At 33.3% G+C, this 25,806-nt stretch overlaps 1 protein-coding gene across 3 annotated transcripts in view; it reads left to right on the forward strand.

The window, feature by feature from the left end:
* Positions 1-25,806, forward strand: part of UBL3 (Ubiquitin like 3) — a 291,838-nt gene that overhangs the window by 158,578 nt on the left and 107,454 nt on the right. The window contains exons 2-3 of one of the 3 annotated variants that reach the window (XM_074170052.1): positions 15,781-15,848; positions 17,683-17,798. The exons of 1 other annotated variant lie outside the window; for it this stretch is intronic. In XM_074170052.1, coding sequence (XP_074026153.1) covers positions 17,796-17,798 — 3 coding nt within the window. In that variant the 5' untranslated portion in view covers positions 15,781-15,848; positions 17,683-17,795. The remainder of the gene's footprint in view (positions 1-15,780; positions 15,849-17,682; positions 17,799-25,806) is intronic. One more of the 3 variants, XM_074170053.1, reaches the window with a different exon arrangement.

Raw genomic sequence — 25,806 nt, forward strand, 5'->3', positions numbered from 1 at the left:
TAGTGAATTTCAAAGTTCTAAATCCCTAGATAGTCCCTGCATTGTGCAGTATAGATTTTCAACTGCCAAAAAATTGCATCATGTTAAATATTTTCAAGAACTGTGGGTCTACCTTGCTTTAATGCATCGTATAAAAGTATTCTTAATAATAATATGTAATTCGTATCATTTGTGTATTACGTTTGTTATTTATTCAATATTTTGTCATTGACTTCTAATTTTTGTGTCACTGCCCAGAAACAACTTGTGATCATTTTTGGAATTGACACCACAGGGTAATTGAAAAAACGATATGTTCCATTTAGAGGTTCGTAATGACGTTATCACGTCAATGACAGGTAGGTATGTTCAATTACGTTTTAAAAAGTAGTAAATCGTTTAGTGTAATTTTCAATTATATCATTTGTTTAGTTAATAATGAATGCATGGGCAACTTCATGAACGTACTATATTATTCTCAGCTGATTCACCTATTTATTCACTTATGACAGTTGTTGAATTTATTAAGGAACTAAAATAATAAATACGTAATTTTATTTGTTTTTTTTTCACCTAAGTTTCTGCTTGTCAGGCACTATTCTCTGAAGCCCCGAAACATTCAGAGGGTGCGACAGCATTATTAACTAACGACCACTTCCCCACACCGTGGAGTAAGTGATCATTGGCTCCGAGAATCATGTGCGCTCTGAGCAAGCGCAGTGAGCCAAGAATGATAGCCTGCATATGATTTTGAGATTCGAGAGTAGATAGGGCATTATTATTATTATTTTTATTAAATAATAATGCTACCCGATTGGACATACTCTACCAGCAACCTGAATACGCCCAAGCCGCACGAACTCAAATGGTAATTATACATCTCGCTTCATTAGGTACAGCAATTTTCACACACTATATTTTCCATATTTATTGTTTCACTGACGAGAATGAAACGAACCGTTTCTTTCAACCGGGTTTTTCAGCTTCAATAAATCGAACATCATTTTCTCGCGGCGCCCTTCTTCCTAGTCGTTCCTTTGTCCGCACTAGAATCTGTCTGAATTCGAAATTGCATCCCTTGGTGTTGTGGACAGGCGAGAAGTGTCGCCTTGCCCAGGGTGTGCGTGGTATATGACAACAAGCTTCTCGATTCTGGGTCAAACAGGGGAGCGGATCCACTCTCTTGCTTTGCTTCCAGAGACGGATTGGTTCGAGATTTTCATTAGTTACGGAGATGAAGACCATTTATGCCTCCAAAAGTCCTCGTTATGGTATATTTTTTATTATCCTATCGCTGAGGGTGAGAATAAAACGGAGGCTAACAAATTGATTTCTATCTCTACTCTATGGAGAGGTAGCGGGAACTTGAAATATTGAATTACTCATTTCAATCTTACAAAATACGGGTTTTGTTAATTTTTCACACATGCAAACGTGGAGATTCACAAAAAATAATAATGACCGTGTAACTGAAGTTTCTCTCAGTTTATGTATAAGTTTTTTCTCGTACGAAATACTTTTCTAATAATAATAATAATAATTATCATTGCACGGTAAAAACGATTTTGTTGCAGGAAATTAATACGTTTTGTTGACATTTTATTGTTGATAAAACAATACAAGTTACAATTCAAACACTTGCTTGAATGAAATAGAAGCACTTCTTGTTTCCACAAAACCATTTATACGATTATTCTGATGTTTCTGATGTGTAACTGTGAAATGTGTACCACAATTAATCCATCATCTAAGAATCGTATGACAAACTCAAACATTTAATGAGTTGCATTAAAGAAATATTAATAACGACGTCTTTAATTCTAATGCTCTAAACCCGTCTTTATCCCTGAGTTTTATCCAACCGCTACAAACAAAATTAAATTATTTCTGTATTTTGTTGATTTCATTCGAAATCTTTTCGACTATTGCTAATGCTTTACTAAATTAGCACTTGGGACCAGTTAACTCAACAATTACTTTGATTATTTTGAGATGTATGATCGTCGTGGATGCGGAGAGTAGGTATATTTTAGTAAATATGCCAGACCCTTAACAAGTTATGGAAAGTTGTATAATAGTTATCTGTTAGAATAATAATAGTCGGAAAAAGATGTTGATAAATGAATGTCGGTTGCTATAAATATTGTCTCGAAATTGTAAAAGATGATACCTGAGCAAGCTTATTTATCAGAATCATGGATAAATCAAGAATTCACAAAAGGATTGTTCAGTGAGTTAACACAGACGACAGTTGTCACGCAGACCGTAAGTCTTCTAAATTTTTCAAGTACATACAACTAAGTTTACAGAATTTTCGTCGTCTGCCGGTAGCACAGATTTGTCCGACTTTCAATCAAATACTGAAAATGTATTCAATTGGCCAAAAAAATAAAGCTTCTGATTTATTATGAATGTATATTTGTAGTTATTTCAATTATTTTCTTCAAACCGATGAAATGAAGGAAATATTGATGGCTAGGCTACCAAAACAGAATTTAACAGCGATAAAGCGTTCTCAACAGCTATAAAATTTGGGTTCTACCGGATTTTCAGGCCTAGTTGAACATCATTCTCACAATTTCCATCAATGTTCTAATCAAATTGAACCAATGGAATCAAATATAATATAGTGACTCTTTAATAAATAATAATTGAAGCCTCTTTAATGAATCATTTCAAGAAACTGATCTGTCAGTCAGATCTCTCAGCTTACCTAAAATACCACGCGTCAAATTGAATTCGTCTGAAATGCGCGAACTTGATAGGTTTGTTTTGGTTCTCAGTTCGATACAGTTCGATCATGCGCATTTATTAAAATCTGTTTTGGTTCATTTAGAACAGATCTGGGATCGTCCCCAAAGAGTTTTGGTTTTACGAATTGATTTAGAACGATTGGGTCACAATTTCCAGCTTCCACATCGCAGTAATGAAAGTAGAGAATAAATATTGAATTTTTTTTCAGGTGATTCTTCAGTGGTCTACATTACGCAGTAACTTTTCAGGGAGAACTTTTCAGTTTGCCCTTTATTTACACTTCAGCAAATTTTCTGTTAATTCAGCTTTGTTTATTTTTCAGATTGTGGAAGGTTATATACCCCAAAAACCAGTAGTTTGTAGGTTCTGTTGTGTATGCATTTCTTTTTGTTTATAAAACCTAATTTTTATAATTATTTTGTCTACATGTTTGATATTTGTGATTGTTGCATATTTCATCGGTAATATTACGTAATGTAGGTTAACTGTTTTCAAATCATCGCATATATTTTCGCAATTATTTGCTTTTTACAATGTGTTGTAGGAAATTATGATTTTTTCATTAAGGATAAAACATAAACACTACAGTAAAATCCTTAAGGCGGTCTAAGAGCGGTGCTTGTGCAAAAGTAGCGATTCACATTGGATTTGAATCGCTGGAGATTGAATGCATTTGCAAAAACGTTCTCAGGATGATGATAATGAACTCATGTCCCAGTTAAAGCAATTTTTCCACAGAGAATGAGGATCAGCCAGAAAACTTTTTTCACCAAAACTAAGCTCTCCCGAAAATATTTCGTTTCTACTTTCTCTATCAGTTTTCTACTTGAACTGTAGGTATTATTTCTTTCAAAATATTAAATCAACAGGAAAAGAAAATTTTATTTGAATATATATAAACATATAATTCTCTCATAAGTAAAATTATCTGTTTTCTATAAAAATAACTTCATGAAAGTGAGCTGGCCTTTCTGCATTAGTTTTTTACTGACATGAATTCAATACATTAAATTAACATGATAAATTAATTTTCATTTTAAAATATAATACTTAACATGGAAATTGAAGTAAGAAAAACAACTTCAACCAAGTAAACAAAATCCTTGAATAGTCAGACAACTAGAAGGACTAAAGACAAGCAGAGAAATATGAAACGATTAATTTCAGTGTTTTCGTTTTTTACTTCTTGGATTTTTATAGAACTATTCCTTAAGTGTAGCATACTGCGCATTGATTCGGCGTCGATTTGAATCAGCTCTAGAATAGTTCTTAACAGGAAAGGCCGCTTTGACGCTGGAGTACTCCAAAATTCAAATTCAAAAAGCCTTTATCAAAAAATTCAAATATCACATTTACATTTCATAGTTCATCACCTGAAGGGTGAAGTGTAAAGGACTTTCTTCGTTATGGACGCGCCCTCACGGCTCTCCATTGAAATGAGGCGGTGGGGAACGACTCCCGCGATGTTAGCGAGCTGCATTCACCCAGAAATTCAGACTTCGTTCGTCTGTATTAATCATTTAATACGTAATCATTTTCATTGAAAAATATGTCTCTTTTATTTTTGTAATATGATTGTTGATAATTTTGATTATTATTCACAACATTTTTGACAGAAGGCATTAATAGATCGAATTTAGAGCGTAAAGAACGACCTATTAATAATTTTGATGGTTTTTCACCTGTTGTGGTATGAGGTGTATTTCGATATTGAAACAAAAACCGATTTATAATCAGATGCAAGTCAGAATTTGTATTTTGGTCTCTTGCTTTCAAAATAGCATTTTTCATTATCTTTACCCCACTTTCTCCCAAACCATTTGTTGCGGGATGATAAGGAGCACCCGTAGAATGTTTTATGCCACTAGCTGACAAAAAATTCTGAAATTCTTCAGATGTGAACGTTTTCGCATTATCAGTGCAAAGTTCACGTGGTAAGCCAAATCTGGAAAAAAGTTCCCTGAAAAATTTTATGGTTGTTGAAGCCGTGATATTACCAACTTCTACACATTCTATCCACTTCGAAGTTGCATCTTCCACCACTAAGAAGTTTTTGTTGAACAATGGTCCAAAAAAATCAGCGTGCAATCTCGTCCATGGTTCTCGCGGCCAATTCCAAACTGTTAGGGAAGCCTTTGGAGGATTACTTGAGAAGCGTTGACATGATTCACACCCTCGTGCCGTATTTTCAATTTCCCCATCCATCGATGGCCACCACACATATGAGCGCGCCAAAGATTTCATTTTTACCATACCCATATGTGATGAATGTAGTTCTCCCAGAATTAACTGTCGTAATTTCGGAGGAATTACTAATCGATATCCCCACATAAGGCAGTCCTGTTCTACCGTTAACTCATTTTTACGCAAAAAATACGGTTTCATGTTTTCTGCTGGACATCTATCAGGCCAACCGTTCCGAACATAAAAACTTATTTTGCTCAAAACAGAGTCTCTGAACGTTTCTTTTTTTACCAATGTGGAATTTATGGGTAAACACGATTCTTCAACATATTTCATATATGAAATATTTGGATTTGAACATAAGGTTTTTATTTTACATTCCTTACCTTCGTTTTTTGAAGGTGATCTAGATAAAAAGTCAGCCGAATTATTTTCAGATTTCACGTACTTAATATCGTATCTGAACGCTGAAAGAATATGCGCCCATCTTTGTAAACGATTTGCTGCAAAAACTGGCAACCCTTTTTTATCACCAAAAATAGCTATTAATGGTTTATGGTCAGTAAATAAATAGAAATGTTGTCCGTATAGGTATTGAAAAATTTTTTTTACACCAAATATTATTGCAAGAGCTTCTTTTTCAATTTGGGAATAACCAATTTCCGCCTTATTGAGTAATCGCGAAGCAAAAGCAATAGGTTTTTCTGATTTGTCGTCCATAATATGACTTAAGGTTGCACCTAATGCATATTGCGATGCGTCCACAGTTAATTTAATTTTTTTTTCTGGATCGAAATGTGCTAATACTGATGAAGATAATAACATATTTTTAGTTTTCTCAAAACTTTTTTGACAGTCCGAAGACCAAAACCAAGTTGTTTGTTTTTTTAGTAAGTTATACAGAGGTCTCATTATTTCAGAAGCGTTTGGAATAAATCGACAATAAAAATTTACCATTCCTAAAAATGATTTTACTTCTGTTATACTTTTTGGAATTTGAGCCTGCCTGATTGCCAAAACTCTATCCTCCGAAGTATGTAAGCCATTTCTATCAATTATGTGGCCTAGATATTTAACTGAGTTCTGAAAAAAACTACATTTCTCTTTTTTCACCTTCAAACCACACTCCTGAAGTCGCCTCAATACTGTTTCAAGTCTTTCTAAATGTAAATCATCATTATCCGCGGTTATTAGGATATCATCTAAAAAACAGGCAACGCCCGGCATGACAATCATCTGTTCCATAATATTTTGGAATAAAGATGGAGCCGATGTTATGCCATAGGGTAACCTGGTATATGAAAAAAGTCCCTTGTGAGTACTAACTGTTACAAGTTTTCTGGATTCTGATGTTAGAACAACTTGTTGATAGGCCTCTGAGAGGTCAATTTTTGAAAATTTCTTTCCCCCCTGTAACTGAGAAAATAAATATTCTAACCGTGGCAATGGATAATGTGGTATTTCTAGATGTGGATTCAAAGTAATTTTAAAGTCACCACAAATTCGAATTTCGCCATTAGATTTTAACACTGGAACTATCGGTGTAGCCCACTCCGAAAATTCAGTAGGTACTAAAACACCATTATCCACCAATCTTTCAATTTCCTTTTCAATTTTTGATTTCAGGGCTAAAGGTACGGGTCGAGCTTTATAAAACCTTGGTACAGTACCCTCCTTGATTTTCAAAGAAATCTCCATCTTATTGAAAGTTCCTAAACCGCTATCAAAAACTTTTTTATATTTTTCACATAAAATATTCACCTCTTCGACAGCCCTTTCTACAATGCAATCATTTTCCGCATTAGATGCATAATTGATTTTGCCTATGCCTAAATTTAACATTTTCAAACCGTTTCTTCCAATAAGTGGAGGACCCCCATTTTTAACAACATAAGTTTTCAAAATTAATTTTGTTCCTTCATAGGTAATATGTAAATTTAGAAATCCTAAAGGTTCAAAAGTAAGACCTACATAATCTTTAAAAGCTAAGTCGTTTTCATACAATTTTTTACATTGAAAATGTTTGTCATATAATTTTTCTGAAATTGCTGCGTGAGCAAAACCTGAATCTGCTTCGAATCTCAACGGAATATTTTCTACCAATAAATTTACAAAAGTTGGTTTTACATTGCCCTTTGAATCAATATCTGAATCTAAATTGCGAATATTAAAAAGTGAATCATCGGAAACAATTTCTGGTTCAGCTACACTCAAAAAATGTTGAGTAATTTCTTTGTAAACAGGAGCTAAATGACCCTTTATTCCACATCTATAGCATATGCAATTTTTATAGGTACAATCACTTGTCAAATGATTTTTCCGACCGCACACTGAACATAATTTTGAGCTGCTTACCGCTTGAATCTTTCCATGATGCTTACCCCCAGTGTAAGATGATGAACCCTGTTTCACCCTTGGATCAGATCGCTGGGTATAACGTTGCCCTTGACTGCGTTGGCAATGAAAATTTACCGGTTCAGCCTTGATGTTTACAGCTCCCCAACTCTGTCTGACGGTATGTTCCTTCAAAGCCGACTCCTTGGATAGTGCCAACTTTACCATTTGTTTTAAATTTACTGATGATTTTGAAGCGTCTTCTTCAAATAAACGGTCCATGATTTTTGAGTCATTTATGCCAATAACAAAGATATCTCTCATAACTGTTCCAAGTTCGTCACCAAACTGACAATTTGAAGCTAATTTCTTTATTTTAGCTTCCCAGTCCGCAACACTTTCACTAGTTTCGCGACTTGCTGTGTAAAATTTTAGCCGTTCAGCAAATAACGATTTAACTGGAGCCAAATGTTCTGATAACAAATTGCATAAATCTTCGAAAGGTTTATCTTCTGGAAGGTTGGAACACACAAGTTCCTAACTAATATATAACATTTTTCGGAAAGCGTATTCAAGAGAATAGCCTTTTTACGTTTTTCTTCCGTAATGTTATTAGCAATGAAAAATTGCTTCAATCTTTCGAGGAAAACCGAAAAGTCAGAGTTTTCATGATTAAAGGTACTAAGCGAACCTAAAAGTCCCACTATTTCGGTAGTTGTCGTCTCTGGCATTTTGTTCACTGCGTTTTTTGGTTACGATAAGAATCCTCGTCGCCAATGTTTTAAATCACTATTAATTTGAATAGGGCCAAAATATTAATACAACCAACTCAATCTCAAGCTGTTTTATTTCACACTGCGGCTCGGGAAACGATGCCTTATACAAAAAACATACTTTTTATATTAACACTTTTTACAATCTGAAATATACCCAGTGTTCTAAATAACTTAATATCTAACAGTGTGCCTCCTGCATAAGCCTATGCACACCATTCCGTGTAATCGATGTTAAGGTCGTTCATAGATCGCCACTACTATAGTTATCAGAATTGACCAGATACTAGGACTCGGTATAAGGTATGCCAAAGCAATATTGTACGATCTATACAGTGTGTAAAAGCCAAATGGAATAAATTCATTATCTCGATTACTGTACATATTTAAAAAAAGTTGCGAAACACGTCAAATGTAAATTATAATTTGACATACTACAACGTGAAAATGCCACCCCTACCTTCAACCCCCTTCGAATGACAGTTACAACCTCCAATTTTTTAAATGGGATCTATAGGTTTGTGATATATCGTTTGAAAGGCCTTTTCATTTTTTATTCAAAAATGTTATCGATTTCGAGTTTATTGCAACAATTAAGATAAAATAAATTAAAATCATTTGTCCTATACGGACAATTTCAAACTTATGTCCATACAGGACGAAACTGCAGTGACGTTAGTTACAGATAAAAGTGGTAAAAAAACATAGAAAGTTTCATTTCTCTTTTCTTGATCATGATTTCCTACCATGTAGTAACGGCTACATCCATCAATTTATTAAAATCATGTGGTTACCGAAATTCAATAAAATACACTCAAAAACTAAAATGTAATGCAAAACGTAATGAAATGTAGAATACGAAAAAGAAATATGAATGTTAACGAAGTAGATGTTCAAAATGTTCACCCTGAATGTCTTGGCAACATCCCAATCTCAAATATAACTTCTAACATTATTTGAAATATCAGGTGTGACCGACCTAATCGCAAGTGTTATTTGTTCTTTTAAGTCATTCAAATCAAGGTTCAGTTTTGTACACATTGCTTTTCACATATCCCCATAAAAAGAAATCTAATGATGAAAGATCAGGTGATCGCGCTGGCCATTCAATCGATTCTCGCCTCCCTATCCACCGATTAGGAAATGTTGTATCGACGTATTGCCGGACATTAACTTGGTAATATGGTGATGCTCCATCCTGCTGAAACCATATCGTATTCAGTGGAACTTGAGGGTTTCCTGGATCATGATGTAACTTGGCTAAACTTGGAATGACATAAATTTGAAGTAGTGCCAAATAATTATAGCCATTCAAGTTGCTTTCAATAAAAAAGGGACCAATGATTTGGTTTCCTAAAATCCCTGCCCGTTGACTATTAGCGGCAATTTTGCCGATCAGCTTGACCGTTAAGAGACAAAGTACAGTCATCAGAACACATAACGTCTTCCAATTGGATGATGTTATCCAACATGTCCATCATTTGCTTAGAAAAATAAGTTCTTCTATCAAAATTGTCTTCCATGAGCTTCTGAGTAGGTATCATTTTATAGAGATGCATTTTATTTTATTTTAATATGTTTACTATCGATGTATGGCTAACATTGAATGTAGTGGATGCCTGTCTAATCGATGTATGTGGGTTTTCCTCAAACTCAAGCATCACATCTAATTTGAGTTCATCACTCAATGCATTGGCAGCTGTTTTTTTATCTGTCCCACATTACCAAGCTTAAGAAACTGCTTCTCTATTTTGCTTATTGTTCCTTGAGATATGATGGGCGGTGAATTAGGAAATTTCTCATGAAATAGGCAAGCTACTTTCTGTAGTGTTCGGGTTTTATCTTCGTAACCAATCATTAGTAAAACTGTTATTTTATGCATTTTCGTTAATTTGACCATTTGTCAGACTTGACGTTAACGAACTTTAAACTTGAATTAAAATACTGACAAATAATGTTGTAACATATAAAACAAGTTGACAAGGCGTTTTAAACTAACGTTGCCACGGAAATTATTTACAGTTTTTTAAAGGATACCATTTAAAAAGAACATTTGTATGGTTTTTGCTTACTTTCGTATTATCAAAACCTCAACATGAAATAAGTTTTGAGTATATTGTAATAAGTTTTGAGTGTATTTTATCGAATTTCGGTAACCACATAATTTCAATTTATTTTATCTTGATTGTTGCAATAAACTTGAAAGCGATAACATTTTTGAATAGAGAATGAAGATACCTTTCAAACGATATATCACAAGCATATACTTCCCATTGAAAAAATTTGGGGTTGTACCTACTTGTCAATCGACGGAGGTTGAAGGTAGGGGTAGCATTTTTCTGTTGAAGTATATCAAATTATAATTTAAATTTGACGTGTTTCGGGATTTTTTAAATATGTACCGTAACCGAAATAATGAATTTATTCCATTTGGCTTTTACACACTGTAAATTTTCTTTCGTTTCTTCTCCGCAATAGATAGCAATATCTTCACTGGTTGACTTATTTTCGTGCAAGTACATCAGGAAGTACAGTGCGGTGTGTGATCAGTACATCATGACATTCTGCACCGACCCATGTGGAAGCGACCTTCAGGCAGAGTTCTTTCGATGTATCGACATTCCTCGGCCTCAGGAACAGGCGCAGAGCGCACGCACGTAGAATTGAGCGCGCTACCGTCCAAACTGATAATATGTTCTGCAACGTTCACAAACGTTTTACGTTATTCTTTGCATTGGTCTATACTCGGAAATTAATGGAAATTGAACAATTATTTGTGAAAATTTCGTTTAATAGTTTACTGATTATGTACAAACATTTTGTTGGTTGAAATAATAATAATAATAATAAAAACTTATTAGCGGTTTCTTGGTGACAATATAAACAGTGTACAAAAACAAAGCAGTTTCTTGAAACTACAATAAACACCAATTCCACAAAGCCGAGGCTGTCAGTGGTATTGAGTTTATGTATTTATTAATAATCTTTAAACATTATTTTAAGAGGTGAACATGGATGTTGGAAAACCAGTAATTACCAAGTTAGTAAATGCTAACAAATGCTAACTCATTAATAAGAAGGTGTAAGTCTTCAAAAATTCAAAAATCTGATAATATTCTAACGAGTATAATACCCCAAAAATCGTAATTACATATATCTATACACATATACACAGATCTTCAAGAGGAAGATCAAGTTTGATTTTTCTCTTGAAGATGACACTTGGTGATCGAAACACGTGTCTAGGTGTTAAAATAACGGTTTGGTGTTGGGAAAAACTCCAGTAATATTCCTTGCTATTCATCTTCAAACAATGGTTGCACCACGTGCGTTAAGTGAGAAATGGGAAGTGATTGTTATTTTTCGTGAGGCTCATCGCAATTATTATGGGGCGGTACGAATGTTTTCCAGATCGCCCTATTGATAGACATTATTTCAAACAGTTACTGGAAAAATTTTATGAGGACGTGCAAAATAAAGCACGTTCTGGGCACTCAACAACAGGGGAAGATTAACAAGTGGACATTATGAGCGAGTTTGTGAATAATCCGTTCCCGTCGAGTAGAAAGAACTGTTGCTTTGAATCTTGGGCTTTCGCAGATGACGGTATTGAGAGTTCTGAAAAAAATAAATTTCATCCCTACAAAATAAAAATGGTGCATGAACTGACGGACGATGATCCAGACCGCCGTCTAGAATATTGTGAAATTGTCCCAGTTATTTGAAACATATTTGTTTCAGTTATGAGGCAACTTTTTTTAAGCGGTCACGGGCATAGACAAAATGTGAGGTACTGGTCCGATGAAAATCCTCGACTTTTTCTCGAAACTCATACCCAGTTTTCCCAAAAAGTTAATGTGTGGGCGGGAATACTGGGTGACCACATTATAGGTCCGTTATTCATCTAACTGGTGCCCTATATTTGGAAATGCTGGAAACAGTAATAAATCCACGAATAGTGGCACCTGTTAAAAATAATTTAGACGAATTTGACATAGATATTATTCTGCAACAAGATAGAGCTCCTCCCCATTTTGCAGTTGCTGTGAGGACTTATTTGAATACTGTTTATGCAGGACGATGGATCGGTCGTCAAGGATCTGTGGAATGCCATCCAAGATCACCAGATCTAACTCAGTTAGATTTCTTCCTATGGGGTTACCTAAAATATATAGTCTACGAGACTCATTGTCACTCTATTCAGGAGTTGCGTGCGCGGATTTCGGAAGTCTGTGCAACAATTACTCGCGATACTTTGCAAGATATCAGGACTGAAACTAAAAACAGACTCCTTTTTTGCCAGGAAGTCAACGGGGAACACTTCGAACATTTATTGTAATAACAGAAAAAGTTAGTTTTAGTTTAGTTGCTTTCCTGTTTGTGGTGTAAGTCTTTGCACGGATTTCCCATAGCCCGATAGTGACTATTAGGCATGTCAAAACATTTCGTTTTTGTTAAATATTGTCTTATGCACTCATATAACATCTTTGACAAAATTATCATTTCTTGTGTTATGATTGTTAGCCATTCGCAAAATGCTATTTTCTGTAAATCCCCTGCTTTGAGATTCTGCACCAATTTATACGAAAATAGTGTCTATTGAAAAGTGAACCACGACTTACGATTTGAAGCTACAAGGTGTTCTGTAAAAAAACCAACACACAATTTTAAACTTGTGATGCACTATTTGTAACCTTTGGTGTAGTAATAAATATTACTGAAGTTTTATCCCAAAACCAAACCGTTATTTTAACACCTCGACACGTGTTTCGATCACCAAGTGATTATCTTCAAAAGGAAGTGTAATCTTCTTCTTGAAGATGATCACTTCACTGGTAAAAATTTTTCCACCGGTACCGGTGGCAATTTAATTACCGCCCACATTAGCGAGAAATTACTTTCGCGTGTGATCTCACATTCCATGCGGAATATTATTTTGTAATTCTACCCCGAAGACAAGTGTGGAATTTTTCAGTGTAATTTTTCATTTTGAGTGTAATTTTGTGTTGAAATAAAACTTTATAGGGTAAATTTGCGATATAAATTTATATCGAGATATTACACTCTTGACAGAATTTTACAGTAGAATTTTACACTCTTATATAACTTCACAGTGGAATTCTATACTCTGATAAAATTTAACATTGTAACGGGTTATATTACCTTAGGATATTCCGTTGTAAGAAGGTCCGTATTCAGAGTAGTTTTGAAGATAATGATACCTCAATCAATTGTTAACTCTTGACTCTTAAGTGGCCATTTTCCCTCATAATTTAGATAATTGAATGCACAAGACTATTACACATTGATATATTAAAAAAAATGTGTATATACAAAATAAGTTCATATACATTCTTGAAATGAAATTCTACAAAACATTTTTTTTTCATTTTCAAAAAAGTCAAATAACAGTACAAAATAAAAAAACCATTCTTCAAATTAACACATTTTCTTTCTTGCTCATGGTGGTATTATTCGAAAAGAGAAATGAAAGTAATATTTCTTTTTCTTTTTTCCTCAATTGCTGTTATTATCCTAGAAGAGAAATGAAATATCATCAAATGAATAGGTTTAGAAATCTAAAAACACAGTAAGTTGACGAACACACATTCCTAGAGAGAAACTACTACTAGTTTTAATTCAATATTAATACTTCTCAAAAATTTTTGATACATATTCAACCGTTTAAATAAAAAATTAGATTTTTCCAAATGTTTTCCAACATTTTCTGAAATATAGCAAATATAGCTATAATGATATGGTATAAAGTGGTGATGAAGTGTTTTGTTCATCTCTTCAACAAAAACAAAAAAGGTCCTAAAGTGTTTCTCGATTCCTTCAATTTTGAGTTCCAACTTGCCTCCCATCACAAAAATGTTTTCAAGTTCAATAATAAGAATCACAAATCCTCAAATTTATCCAAAATTATGAGAGATACAAATAAAACATTCGAATATTTTTTAGGTGAATGAAATTACGATTTAACATTGTCCGATATTTGCAACCACCAATACGAAACTTTATTCCTCATCAAAATTCATTTTTAAAATGGATCGTGCATACGGCGTCACTGATGAGTCACGCCACTGCTATCGAGTATATCTTTTTTTCTCTTTTTCTCAATACCATTCAGTAATTATCACAAACATTTTCAAATATATGTTCTGTAATTATTTGAAAATCAGTTAAAATATGTTGTACTATTCCATACAGTATGAAATAATTTGCGATGCGAGGTTAGGATATACTTGTAATAAAAAAAACACTCTATAATGCATAACGAGAAAACTCAATGAATTCATCTGTTTATTGGACTAGTTATTGAAATTTTACAAGAAATGTACTCACCTTCTTTATTTATTTTCACCAACAACAAAAATATTCTAATGCACACGTCAGACAAACCGATGCGCTTCTGTAGACAAGAATGAACAATACAATAAATACTCACAAATACAAGCGTAATTTTACATTCGATAAAGAGATGGCGAAAATTTACATTTCACTAAGGGGGAATACCCATCGTCCAGTTAGTAATTCTCTTCACATGAAATAATACGTTATGATTTCACACATATATTAGATGAATATTTAATTCTCAATGAAAAGTACATTGCCTAATGAAATTACGTTCGGGGATGTGAATTACTCAATAGAAAGAGTATATTTTCAATAAAACTGGAGTAATGTTCTTCGTTCGAAATGAAAATTCCGAGGTAAATTTCAATCATTTTTCCCGGTGATTGGTGATCAAAACACGCGTCGAGGTGTTAAAATAACGGATATTTGGGATAAAACTCCAGTAATATTCACACAATTTTAAATAAAACGTAGACAGTCTTGTTTGTAATTTCGAAAATCTGCACCGATTTGCCTAAAAATTTGGATTTCGGTTTTACTTACCCTCACCTGGGGTGTGGGTACCACGCCTTGTCGTTGCTAAAAATAATTCATTGAAAATAGTTCTGAAAATGAATAGATGAAATAATTGTGAGCAATTTTTGTACTTTCTCTGGAAGTCAAAACTTCGATTTATTAAATTTTTCAACCAATGAACCCATGTTTTCAGATGGAGTAATAACTTGTTGAAGGTTGGTTCTTATTCCTCAAACGCCAAAATTAAATGTTTCAACGTAACAAGTAAATAATGCACTTATTTTCAATTAAAAATGTTTCACAATTCCCGAGAAGAGGTGACATACATCCCTAGGATAAAAGTAACCGTCGGTACGGGGTTCTTCAAATATTTGATTTTTATATTTTGTTGGCCTTATTAAAATTGTATGTAGAATCGTTCATTATAAATATAAAATACAAAAACGTTTCCATTAAAAAAAATCACTTTGGCCATTTTCAATTCACTATAAATGATTGGTAATTATAGAACAAACGTCTTACATTGAAAACGTATCACTGCGTTGCATGCAAAGAAAGCAAATTTTTACAATGTCTAAGAGATCTGTATTTCAAAAAAATCTTTACCCGAAATTTTAAGAAATGACTCAACATCGGACATGAAAGACATAATACGGGATACACTTATATCAGAGTTGAAGAAAGGAAATTCAAAATTCAGATATATAGGTATACAGGTTATTAAACTTTAAATAAAAAAACTATTGCCTTTTTATAGGATTTCAAACCTCTGTATTTTTCGAAATATGTTTTTATACAAGTTCAGAATCATTCATGTTGCTCAACAATTTTTATCAAAAAGTTCTAAATCATATGGCCTGATTTTTTTTCTTTGTTTCAGGTGAGACTTTCGTGTGAAAGTAGGATACCCAAAAATGGTCATAACAGAACAATGTGACAGAAGTGAAGGTAATAAATTTGAAATGATGCGCTATCACGTTCAATGCTCATGAAAAATCATTTTATAACTGTTTTTATAGTCAATCAAAAAATATTCAAAAGTATTTCAAAGGTTTTCTCATCGAAACTGAAAGTATTATTCAAAATTTTTGTATTGTTTGGCACTCGTCACCTTGTTTCAAACTCCGCCTCGAATATATTATGACAACCTGTGAAGCACCATTATTTACTGATTTCAGCTATATTAAAATATTAGGTTATTCCATTTCTATCCACTCAAATATATACTAATCAATAATTTCACTCTTATTGCACTTTCTAAGACAATTCGAGAATTCCAATTTTTATCGAGAGAAAAGAACGGTATATAAATAATAAGAAATCGACTTTTGGAGTATAGATATAAATCTAAATATTTCGCATATTGACGCCTTGATCATTTTTGATCAGCTTTCTATCGAGTTTTAAGTTTAGATTTAGAATAATATAGTATATATCTATTGCACTGTCGTACCATCAGTTATCAACTTATTTCCTAAATTTATTGTTAAGAAAATATTCATATTTCTCATATTTTTTATATATCTTTCATTCTTTTTCCCAGAAGAAACAATTGATAATCATTGAATGTAGGCCCAAAATCAAATTTCCAATAATTTAGAATTTGCTAGAAGTCTATGAATTTCGTAATCTGTGGATATATCAAACTCAATGAAGTTAAGATGCAACTCAACAAATAATATGCGCGATTCAACGTAATTGAAGTCATAACATATGAATACGTGTTCACATTAGACTAATGCTACTTTTAATTCAACGTTTGCAATTAAACGTTAAAAATGAATGGTAAAAACCTTATCAACTGCTATATAGAAGGATAGCAGGAATGTATGTTAATTAATTGTTTTGATATGTGAAAACTTCTAAACATGTCATTTTGAAAACATCACCATGAACAGTTCAGACCCTAACCTACAAATGTCCAACAACTATATCAACGGTATTCTAATTTGAGATATTTTATAACCTGCATTAATTAAAATTATTTTATCCTTGAACGGGATGGAAACAACTTTTAATAAAGGTATAGTTAAGAATTAAGAATGTTATAACTCTCAAATATTATTCCAACTTTAAATAAACGATAACCAATTCAGTCATTATATTTTATAGAACCCATCATTTCGTTACAACTAGTAGTTTTAATACTTCGGATTAGGACAGTGACGGTGATGCATACTCGTAACAGGCTCTGAGAGCCACATAAGATTCAGAATAATGACACTCTGATGTTAATTTCATGGCTGTCAGTTTTATCGATGTTAATTTCAAAAACTACACTTAACGATTTGATCTCCACAATCGATGTTAGGAAAAAATATTTTATCGCTGTAAAACTCTGTTTTGGTGACCTAACCTTCAATTTCATCATCATTTAATCGGTTTGAAGAAAGTAATCAAAGTGATACAAGTGCTCAAAATTTAAAAGATGAATTTTCATTTATTAACGAAAAGTTTGTTATTCAGCAATACCATGTGAGCAACTAGCACCGTAAAAGCACGAATCCATAGAACGAGTTTCAATATTTAGTCACAATCATAGTTCCATTGGTTCAATTCGATTAGGACAGTGATAGTGATTGAAATTGTGAGAACAACCCAAACAACGATGGATGCCTGATCAAAGCATGATGAATAATTTCACGCACAAGGGCGTGAAATTACATCTACGATTCGTGAACGGTGTGTGAAAATACTATTTCACGTACGGGAGTAGAAAAAGATATGAATTGGTTTAGGAACGTTGTTCCAAAACTAGTAGACAATTGTGTAATTGTTTCAGACAACGCTCCATACCATTCCAGAAAAGCTGAAAAACTTCCTACTACAGCCATAAAAAAGCTGTAATTCAAGACTGGATGCGTTTGAAAAGTATACCTACCATTCGAGGATAACATGGTAAAAACAGAACTTTTAAGGATAGTGAATGAACATAAAACCAAATATAATGAATAAATTGTTGACAGTTGCTAAAACATATCATAAAATAGTATTACGTCTTCCCCCTTTTACACTGCGAGCTCAATCCAATAGAGCTCTTTTCGGCCGACATAAAAAACTATGTTTCCAAAAGATAATACAATTTTTAAATTTTGTGGTCTTGAAAATATTTTCAGTAAAGCTGTTTCGTCTGAGATTAGACCATCTAATGGATGATTAAGTTAACAGAAATCCATTGATGAATAATCTTGATGATGATTCTTCTAGTACCAGTTTTTCAAAATCAGTAATCGGTCTAAAAGGACAAAGGATTTATTATTTTATTATTAATTTATACGCCAAAACATCATTTTAAAATAAAAAAACTGTAAACCAATCGTCCTGCTGAAATAAAATGACCCGTTTTTTGTAGTTCATTTAATGTTAAATGTTTTTGTTTTTTTCATTAGTTGAACTTTGAATAATTTTCTTATATCCAGCGGTATATTATTGAAAAATAAAAATAAAACTTCAGTCGTTCCTTAGTGCGACTCTGTACAAGTAGTCTTATCTGGGAGATTACGTGCATTATATTGATAATGTTTTAGAACACTCCATTGCTTGCATGGACAGAGTTTGGATGTTAATTTTATGGCTGTCACTTCGATCGTTTTTGGAAAGAAGTGTTTCATCCTCCGTATTATCATTGTATAAACTCTGTGTTGGTAGCCTGGCTTTCAATTTTTTCGTTATTTTATCGCTGTGAAGAAAATAATCGAGAGTAATTCATGACCTCGATGTTTTGTCGATAAATTTCCATTTTTAATGAGAATTTAACCATACTAATGAAACGAACAGCATGATAAAACACCAGTTCGTAGGACGAATATCCTCTGGATATGAATTCCATATGAAAATTATAAAATTAGCTTGAAACAAGGATTCGAGTTCGACGGAGTGATTGCTGGGCAGCTGATACAAGCGGCATTTGAAGAATGGAAAAACCGAGGGACGAACCTACTCCAATCAAATATTGACCATTTAATTAAAATTCAATATTTTATTTTCAAATAATAGTCGAAATTGTTTTTCAGTGTAGTCACTTTGTTAATACGCAAAATAAAACCAAAAAGTATCTGTTAATTACAGTTTGGTTATATGAAGTATTTTAATTGTAGCAATAATTTTATAGTCAGGTCACAAATATCCAATACGATTGACTATTAAGTTGGAGATTATTGTTAAGCAATTATTTAATTCCGATCAAAGCTGAAGATTCCTTTTTGAGCAAATAGTTCCGGTATTTCACAACAAACAACAATAGTAATTCGAATTACACGATCCAGAACGCGTTCTGAGCATTGTAATATTCTTAACGGTACATTTTGGAGTTAATTGTTCGCCTTTTACTCCCGTCAACCGAATTGGAGTACACGCCCGTGGAGTAAAATTGTATTCATTCATGAAACTAATGGGAAACTATAATTATTTGTATTACGTCATGAGCGTACGGGTGTTTTTATTTCTGGGACATTAATTCGAAACTTTATTAATAGCTATCATTATGGTTTCATCCAGTCTCAAAATATACTAGCCGACAATAATAAAATTGAATCTAGTTAACAAATTATGTTTTCTTTTCTACCACATGAAGGAATATTTTCATAATCTATGTCGATGTTATATCTACAAAAAATTTAAATCATTAAATATTTGAAATATTAATTAACGAATCAACAAATATTAATTAACAAATGGTCCTTAGCTACTAACATAACTAATCTGTGGTTATACAGTGTGTCCGCAAAATATGGAATAAATTCGATATTTCCAAAACCAAAGTTCGTCTTACAAAAACCTGAAACACGTCGATTTTTAATTTTAATATTCTACATTTTACAACAAAATTTCTTTATACAGGGTGAACCATATTAATCTGATGACGTCATCGGTATTTTTTTAAATGCAATACCCTGTATTAAGTGTCAGTTTCAGATAATCCGTAACGAGCTGATTCCGAATAGGTATGATACTTGGGGTCTAACGGACAGAATTCGAACGATGTGCGCGCTTAGAAAATAAATTTTATTTGATATCTAATGAAAGTAGAAATTGATTAATTATTTTATATTTTTTTCTAATGATTAATTTAACAATGGTAAAATAATCCAGTAATAAATACATGACGTTATTTTAAATGTTCGAACTGTAGTCCTTGCTGTAGTTGGCAGTAACCGTGCTAACAAGTATTTCTTATTAATTTCAAAAAAGTAGGCGGCTACTTTTTTTTTGTTATTGTGAAATGCCATTATTACGATTGACTGTAACTGTTAAATAGGACAGTAGTTGTTGTACTAATACGTGAATTTTCTGTAGTATTGCTTCGAATTAATTTGAATACTTATGATGATTGGCTATGGAAACAGATCGCGAACTCAGATGGAAGTGTGTAACTTATTTAATGAAAAAATATACAGAAAGACGCATAACGCAGTTATGAGAAACTGATACAATTGAAAATGCACGCAAATCAGGTCGTCCTTCTGTAAATGATGATACAAAACTAGATGTTTTACTTGCATTTGAATAAGATGTGCAGACTTCTGTTCGTAAGGTTAGTCGTGATTTCGATGTCAGTAAAACAACTGTACACAAAGTATTAAAATTGAAAAAATGGCATCCCTTTAAAATGGAACTTCTACAGGAATTAAACGAGGATGATCCAGATGGAAGAATAGAATTTTGTGAATCCTATTCTTCACCGAGACCGTCTTCTCGTAAAAAATATATTTTTTCAGACGGGCCAACATATCTTCAGTTTCTAAGGAGATATCTTGTACCTACTTTAATTAATTTATTCTTCAGTAGAATTGATCCTGGAAGTTTTGATGAAAGTTCATGGTTTCAACAGGATGGTGCGCCTCCACATTATGCTGCAGATGTTCGAAAATATCTCGACCAAATGTTTACGAACCGATGGATTGGTAGACGTGGACATATTGAATGACCAGCGAGGTCGCCAAGCTTAAATCTGTTGGATTACTTTATGTGGAGCCATCTGAAGAATGTTGTTTATAAAACGAAACCAGCAAATATTCAAGAATTAAAAGAGAAAATTCGGACAGAAATAAACAATATTTCTCAAGAAACCATAAACAAGGTTCAACAAGAATTTATTCAACGTTTACGTTACTGTCAGATAAAGTAAGGACTACAGTTCGAACATTTAAAATAAAGTCATGTATTTATTACTGGATCAATTACCCATTGTTAAATTAATCATTAGAAAATAATATAAAGTAATCAATGAATTTCTACTTTTATTAGATATCAATAAAATTTATTTTCTAAGCGCACATCTTCAAATTCTGTCTATTAGACCCCAAGTATCATACCTTTTCGGAATCAGCTCATTATGGATTATCTAAAACTGACACCAAATACAGGGTGTTGCATTTAAAAAAATTAGCAATGACGTCATCACATTAATATGGATCACCCAGTAAAATGAAATTCTATTGTAAAATGTAGAATATTAAAATTAAAAATCGACGTGTTTCGGGTTTTTGAAAACGACCTTTGGTTTTGGAAATATCAAATTCATTCCATACTTTGCGGACACTCTGTATGTCCGACGACTACGTCGTAACGGAAGTTTTTCGAACATAGGTACTTTTCTTCAGTTGCAGATGAATTGACAAAAAATGTAACCGTAGCCTATGATCCACTGATAAATCTAGCAAACGTGAGTGTTAATGAAAACTTAATCTTGTATGACACTAATATTGATGTATTGAAAGAAACGTTACATGATATTTGAAATGAAACCGCAACTGGATTTGATGACATTTCTGTTAGAATTTTTGAAAATCTTCCAGATAATGCCCTGAACCAGCTAGTATCTCTGATAAATGAATCCTTCAAAGAAGGCATATTTCCACCGTTTCTCAAAACATCAATTATTATTATTATACCGATCTATGAAGGTGGTAAAATGAGCTCTGCCATGAATTTTGGGCTCATTTCACTCATTCCCACGTTAGCAAAAATCATCGAAAGACTCGTTAAGTACAGAATCTTTGACTTCTTGCAGGCGTGTGATATATTGAACATCAAACATTTTGGATTTCAGTGCAATAAGAACACAAATGATGCAATTTTTCCACTGTTATATGAACTGCGGTGGCTGTATTTTGTGATTTATAGAAGGCTTTTGACTGCGTGAATCATAAGATTCACCATTACGGATTTCGAAATAAAGCACATACATGAGTTACCACATATTTATCTGGCTTCACACAAGTAGTTGAGACGAAATCAATTTCAAGTTCAGGTAATATACAATGCGGTATTCCGCAAGGATCAGTCTTGGGTCCAATTTTGTTTTTACTACATGTTAATGACCTGACGACGCTTGACATTTCAGGAAATGTTACCGATAGTGAAAACTGAGATAGTGTCCTTCAAATGTGCAGATGCTGATATTTCTTCAAACCACCACAGAATTGAAAACGGTGTGTTTTTTTAATTTCTAGAACTATGCATTGACAACGGTCTTGAATTTAATGAACACGTCAAAAAATTCAATAAAAAATTGTCCTCTGGTTGTTATGTTGTAAAAATCACTGCAAACGAACTAGGATACTCAACCGCAAAGACGGTATCCCATGCTGGAGAGTATGCTGTGGAAATGTTCTTCAAAGCGTTTTTGTTGTATAAATGAAAGCTCTGAGATACATCTGTAAACTAAAATTTCACGATTCGTACAGACTGCACTTCAAGCAACACAACATACTCACGGTAGTGTCTATATTTATACTTGAAGCAGTGTGTCTCATAAATAAACACAAACAAAATTTCATTACAAAGAGTACATACGCCACCCGTCAAAGTAATCATCTCAAACTACCAATACCACCTTCCACTCTCGTTAAGGGTTCAATACAGCGTGACTCACGGTCGATGGTAGGTTAGACGTTTCTGGAAAACGCAAAGCATGATTTTTCTGAAAATTTCACCTCTTACATTTCCTTACCTGTTCTATCGATCTAAAATATTTTCAGCATTGCGGCGTTGCCACTTCCATCAAAAAGTCCTAGCAACTTTTTTTTTAATGGAACACCCACGTATATTAATACATTTTTGGAATCGCTCTGGGATTTTAATACTTTTTTGTTGATAATGTCCTATACCTATCTCTATCTATTTTCGAGATAAAAAATAAATTGTGCTAAATATGGTCCAAAACATAGCCTTAATTGAAATTAAGTACATCAGTACTCTCAATTCATGAAAAGTTGATATTTTGATGATAGTTTGGACAAACTCGAAATATTCAAATAACACCAAGAAATCGACTCCTATCATACAGGGCGTGCTAAAATTACTATTATTTTCATTGTGCATAAAAGTAGTCAAAAGTTCATTTTTTCAAATGAAATCCCCTGTATATTACTCGGTAAATTGAAAGATGGTGAAAAATGCTTCAAGATGATATACATGTATACCTAAATCGTCAAGTTTTCTTAATAAAGCCGTTTTTGTGGAAAAATAGTTGTGTCACCAACAGGTGACACAAAATTAGAAGAAGAAGAAGGAATTTAGTCGTTGTTTGATCTCATTGTTCGTGACTGTGAAAAATGCCAATCGACGCAACTGATGCAGCCAAGGCAGTGGCTTTGGCTGATGCTGGGTATAGCCAACGTCGCATAGCTCATACTCTCGGTGTACCTCGAACTACGGTACGAGATGCGATCAGACCGCTTCGTCGTCAGCAACGTTAAGAAATCGCTTCAGCACCGCTACTGAAGTGCGTACACGTCTTTCTGAGGTGATAACTGTCCGTGTGAGTGAGCGTATCGTTAGAAGAAGACTGACAGAAAGAAATCTAAGGGATTATTGTTCAGCTCGTGCCCCACAATTGCTTCCACAACACCGTAGAGCTAGACTTGCTTTTACTCGAGAATATGCTGACTGGACAAAGGAGGAATGGAAGGACTTATTGTTCGAGAGCAAAGTAGCCTTAAGAGGTCCAGATGGACGTCAGCGTGTCTACAGGCACCCAAAATGAAAGGTTTGCTACGTGCGCTATAACAGAAACAGTGGGCTACTAGGGAGGTTCCTTTATGGTTTGGGGAGGTATTTCTTACAAGCACATTTGGAACTATCTCAAAAGACGTGTAAGTGATAGAATACCAGCCCCTATGACTTTGGGAGAAATCAAGATGGCTGTGGTAGAGGAGTGGCACAATATCACCAATTGGATATTCAGAATATCATGGATGGGTTATACCAAACCAACTCCATCCGACTTTTATCAAACATTTTTGTTCTTTTTTACCTTAAGGGTAGTTTACAACATACCTTCTCATGAAATGTGATATAAATTTGACTGTTTCTGAAAATTGATAGAAATACAGGGTGGGCGGTTAATTGTGCCTGTGAGTGTAGTTTGGAAGAATATTATGTGGATGGAATATAATGATAAGTAGACCAAAACTATAAACTTTGATATCATATACCTTCTATTGTTTGTTATATTTTAAATTTCACATAAGTGACTGATTGTTTTTATCCAATTCAATTTTATATGGTAGTGACTATTTTTATGCATTCATCAAATGTTATTAATTCAATTTAATTCACATTAATATATACACGCTTTGTCAACAAGATGTTATTCTTTGATAATATAGCATATTTTGATTGATTGATGGATCTCATTACAATTTAACAAGTCTTCGATTATGTTATACACTCTTTTGAGCTTCTGAGTACAAAATGAATTATCTTTTTCTATAGACGAAGAAATCAAATCATCTGAATAGAATCTAATTCGACATTTCGAAGGTCACTTCAAGTATTTCTCAAGACCTCACCAATGGCCAATAAAACAATTAAAATTTCTGTTTTTCACGAACGTGTTTACCTTGTTCACAATCAGATATTTTCGTTTATTTCAATATATCACAATGAATCATTTAATTTGTTTATTCAGACCATTTTGTTGGGTGAATCGACGAGTATTATTTTTAGTGTTTGCAAACAAAAATACGTCACTATATACTACCTACGCATTTGTAGTTTGTTATAAACCATGATGAAATCACGCCAAAAACATCAAATTTTCTTTACAATCGAAAATCATGAATATTTGAAATGCCACATTTCAAGCTATCATCACTTAACACTCATCACGACTGATACAGCATTGATGGAGTTCATAAGTAGTAATTCGACAGAACATTTTTTTACCTACGAAAAGTGCTGCAAGCTGAATTTGTTGCTTCTACTGAATATTAGAACTACAAACCCAGATGGACCTTCATATTGATACACTTTATATGCTATGCCCAGAGTTCATGGCTAATTTTTGTAATAGAAATTTTCCTGAGTTTGTATTATGCGATCATTTGAACTATGGCATTTGAAATTGGTATACGAGATTTAGATTATCGCTGAAAGAGTATTTATATTGCAAAATAAAGCTATGAGAATAATTAACAGTATTGGATGGAGAGATACATGTAAAAATGCATTCAAAATCTTAGGTTACTAACTGTCGCTGATTTCTATATTTATGAATTTATTAGTTTTCAGGTTTTTCTCTACTGATGAAGCAAAGATGTTTGTGAAACGCGTCTAGAAATTAAAATTTTTGTGAAAATTGTGTAAATATTATCCTGTATCATCAAGTAACGGGTCAGTTCATTCATAATAAATATAGTTGATCAAGATTTTATCCAAATCAACTCAACAGTATTTCTTCCAACAACTGTTGGAATTGATACAACGCAAGCCGAAGGCATGCGTCGTAACTGATTGCGCCTAGAATACTATACTTATTTTGAAATATTCCTATAAGTCATTTCAAAATAAGATTCATTCGTGAATAATATCTCGAATGAAATAAATTAAATTTGGTCGAAGCTTACTTGAGAGAGAGCCAAAAGCTGTGGAAGAAGCTTGGGTGTCCCAGAATATCAAT

The sequence above is a fragment of the Leptinotarsa decemlineata genome, unplaced genomic scaffold (genome assembly GCF_025532065.1).
Source record: "Leptinotarsa decemlineata unplaced genomic scaffold, Ldec_3_MD MMD2_P_RNA_scaffold_6, whole genome shotgun sequence".
Lineage (NCBI taxonomy): Eukaryota > Metazoa > Arthropoda > Insecta > Coleoptera > Chrysomelidae > Leptinotarsa > Leptinotarsa decemlineata.